Source organism: Pinus tabuliformis, chromosome 9 (assembly GCF_031772625.1).
Source record: "Pinus tabuliformis cultivar Carrire ecotype Pingquan chromosome 9, CPIR1, whole genome shotgun sequence".
Taxonomy (NCBI): Eukaryota; Viridiplantae; Streptophyta; class Pinopsida; order Pinales; family Pinaceae; genus Pinus; species Pinus tabuliformis.
The window spans coordinates 1824334066-1824338078 of record NC_142307.1 but is presented as its reverse complement, the minus strand read 5'-3'; the positions used below and the strand labels follow the sequence as shown (position 1 = coordinate 1824338078).

Genomic DNA, 4013 nt, shown 5'->3' with positions numbered 1-4013 from the left:
ACCAGTCGCATATTTCAGTGAAAAGCTGAACGAGAGTAGACAGAAATACTCAACCTATGACAAGGAATTCTATGCAATTGTCCAAGCGTTAAAACATTGGAGGCACTATCTGTTGGGTAATGAGTTTGTTCTGTTTACAGATAACTCTGCGTTACAGTACATTATGCAGCAACATAAATTGAACCATAAGCATGCAGCATGGGTGGAGTATTTACAGAATTTTACGTTTGTACTGAAACATATCAGTGGGCAAGCGAACAAGGTGGCAGATGCGCTGAGTAGAAGGATTCTACTCTTGCAGGAAGGTACGATGCAGGTTTTAGGCTTTGAACACCTGAAAGAGCTGTATCAAACAGATGCTGATTTTAAAGAAGCCTATGAGGCTTGTCAAAACCCTCTGTTAAGGAACAACAGTCTGTGGTTGGATTATAATTTACAGGAGGGATTGTTGTTTAAGGGCGGACAGCTGTGTATTCCCAACTGCTCTATGCGGGAAAACATTATTCAGGAGAAACATAGCGGGGGTTTGGCTGGACACTTCGGTATAGATAAGACGGTAGCACAGGTACGACATTTTTATTTCTGGCCAAAATTACAGCGAGATGTACAAAGGTACGTGAGTAGGTGCAAGATTTGCCAACTGGCAAAGGGCCACAATCAGAATACAGGTTTGTACTTACCATTACCCATTCCGAACCGACCATGGGACTCCGTCAGTTTAGATTTTGTTTTGGGTTTGCCTAAGACACAGCGGGGTTTCGATTCGGTAATGGTTGTGGTAGATCGATTTTCAAAGATGGCGCACTTTGTACCTTGCAGGAAGACCAGCGATGCTACTTATGTAGCACATCTATTTTTCAATGAGATTGTTCGACTACATGGGCTTCCAAGGTCCATCATCTCCGACAGGGATGTGAAATTCACCGGTCATTTTTGGCGAACCCTGTGGAAAAAGTTGAACACTCAGTTACAGTTCAGCTCCGCTTATCACCCGCAGACCGATGGCCAAACGGAGGTTGTAAACCGGAGTTTGGGGAACTTGCTTCGGAGTTTAACAGGTGAGAATTCCCGGACGTGGGACCGTGTACTAGCTCAGGCGGAATTCGCATACAACGACTCACCTAACCGCAGCACTGGTTACAGTCCGTTCCAGATTTTGTACGGCATGCATCCACGCGGTGTGCATGAGTTACGGGATTTGGGAAAGCTCGAAAAACGAAGTGCTGATGGTGAAGATTTCGCTCAAGCAATGAGTAATCTACATGAGCAGGTCAAGCTGAAATTACAAGACAACAGTCAAAAATATAAGCAGCGGGCAGATTCCAAGCGCCGGGAAGTTCAGTTCAACGTTGGGGACGAAGTCCTTGCGTATTTACGTAAGGAACGTTTTCCAAAACGGGAGTACAACAAGTTAAAATTCAAGAAGATTGGTCCCTGTAAAGTCATTCGCAAATTTTCTGCGAACGCCTATGAGTTACAGTTGCCACCCGGGATTGGTATTTCTCCCATTTTTAATGTGGCAGATCTGTTTCCCTATGTCGCTGATTCGGAAGGCAATACAGCAGCAGAGCCACCGCGGGACACCAGTTGTGAGGAAAGTTCGTGGATGAGGCAGATGCCAATGGCACCACCCCTTGAGATCGAAGGGATTCTGGACACACAGGTAGCTAAGCGCACACGCAGGAAGGAATATCTGCGGTATTTGGTCAAGTGGAAGAACCGTCCGATAGAGGACAGTTCGTGGCTTAACGCGACGCAGATACAGAAGGCAGGCTATTCTGTCGACGACCTCATGGAACGGAGCCATGACTTTTTGCCACCCCGGGAGCCTGATGCAGGAGCATCCAGCTCCGAGGAGACAGAAGGTGGTTGACTGTCTCATGGAGGGAACCAGGTTAACAAAACTTGTCATTCGTTTTAATTCTCTTTATTATTTGTTTTATTTCCTAGAAGGTCATTTAGAGACCATGGTAATTGAAAACTGTGTCTTGTTTTTTAAGTCTAGAAATTAGTTAACCATAAATTAGTCTTTAGTACAAGAAACTGTTACACAATTAGAGTAGATTCTGGTAAGCAGTTTAACTGAAAGTGGGAGCAGTTACGCTACCCAGATGTAAAACAGAGAGCAAAGGAGAATGAAAGAGGGAAAAAAAAACTCTCCTCGAAGAAGAAAAGACAGATACATTTCCTCTGAAAAGAAGCAAAACTGTTTGTTTAAAGAACAACTGTCACATTAATGTATTGATACTGTTTTCTGTATTAACATCCACTGCAAGTAGGCTATAACAGGCATACTGTAATTTACTCGATTGATATTATGTGATTAAACATTCATTATAAGTTATACACAGCAAGCATATGAAGGTGAAACGAAATATTGAGCACATACTGGAAATTAAAGACAACAAACCACAAGATAAGAGAAGGCGCTGCTATAGGGAGCTAACCCACATAGAAGAGCGGATTTACAACCAACGATATCACAATAAACCAGGTAACAAGCATACCAACTTTTATGTTTTTCATAAGATTTGTAAATGCTGGAGATAAAGTATACAGGAGCTTCATTTGATGAAACCCTTATGAACAAAACGCACCATAAGTTTTCTGAGCATAGAACGCTCACTAAACCATTGTCCTCTGATAATTAAAGTCATTACAAGAAACTAGAAAGGCAACCGAACAGACTCAAGGAACCAAGGCAACAAAGACGGACCAGGTCGATTACAGGTCGAAACAACGATTATTGTATACATGCCAGACCTCAAAAACAGTTTAACATAGTTCGTTTACAACCCAGGAGCGAGTCCATTAAATACAAAAACCCACAGATTGCTTACTAATCTAACAAACGGGGCCGAGCGGGAAAGACCCTACCCGTTACATCAAGTCGAACGGGGTTTTGGGTTGCCTCCAAAACGCACAGAGAGCGTGAGCCCACGGCGGCCAACCACCCGAGCAACCTGCAACAACAAAATAGACAGGGTTTAGCGCCTGAGACAAGAAGACGATAAGGAACTTCTGTAAACAAAAAGACACAGTTGCATAGGGTATTTACCTGAGTTGGACGGGCAGCATTGTAAACAACCCGACACCCATAACCTGAAGAGCAAAGGAGCGAACCTGTTAGACTCTGGAAGAGGTGGAGAAGCAGGGTTTAACATCGAACCAGAACTTACCTTGAATCCGGATTGAAGCGGAACGTTTAGCTGGAGCTCGGAAGTGAGAGCAACCTGTCATAATAACAAAGGCAAGTTAACAGAGCATGGAACAACCTTGTTACAGCGGAAGAACAAACAAATAAACCGAAAGTATATCGAGTTACAGTGCGGAGCGTTAGCAGATTGTCGCCCTCACAGTAATACCAAAGCACAGAGTAGCAGGAGGTCGGAGGCACCAGAAGAACACAGTGCCGGAGTGAGGAGCGGAGGCGCAAAGAAACCCTCGCCGAGCAGAACAAAGAACTTCGCACAGTGGAAATGAAATGACAAGTGAACTAGGGTTGGCTGTCAAAAGGCGGGAATAGGTCGAGGTGAGAAATCGGCAGGTGTGGATTGGTAACCTGTACCACAAGTTAACCCATCCGAAATATCCCGAATCTGTACAAACCGCGTTATTTCAACATTTATTCGCATTGACATTCATACGGTGGACATAGCGTCGCCACGTGGAAAAGGGCTGGGCCATCATAAAGGATCATATCGAGTAGTTATTTTTCTATATAAATAGACAACGTGTTATATTTAGATTACAAAATTAAATATTAATTCACATATGTACATCACCATACACCATTAAAAGTCGTACACCATACACCATTAAAGATAATGAATACAAAGGTCATGCTGAGCTTACAATTTTTTTATACTTAAAACATATTAATTATGCATAATTTAATATATATGTTCATGTTTCTAATGAAATAATATATCATGATGCATTTTTATATATTGTAATGAGTTCAAAGTCAAATTACTTTGACATCTATTAAATTTAAAAAAGATTATAAAGTT

The 4013-nt window shown here is 42.5% G+C and overlaps 1 protein-coding gene across 1 annotated transcript; it reads right to left on the bottom strand.

Moving 5' to 3' along the window:
- Positions 1 to 2848: 2848 nt before the first annotated feature.
- On the bottom strand, positions 2849 to 3641 carry LOC149156085 (uncharacterized). The gene is made up of 4 exons (XM_089444627.1): positions 3610 to 3641; positions 3326 to 3464; positions 3059 to 3233; positions 2849 to 2963 (listed from the first exon to the last, which is right to left on the bottom strand). The coding sequence occupies exons 1-4, from the start codon at positions 3639 to 3641 to the stop codon at positions 2881 to 2883; spliced, it is 429 nt and encodes a 142-aa protein (XP_089300753.1). The 3' UTR covers positions 2849 to 2880.
- Between the last annotated feature and the right edge of the window lie 372 nt (positions 3642 to 4013).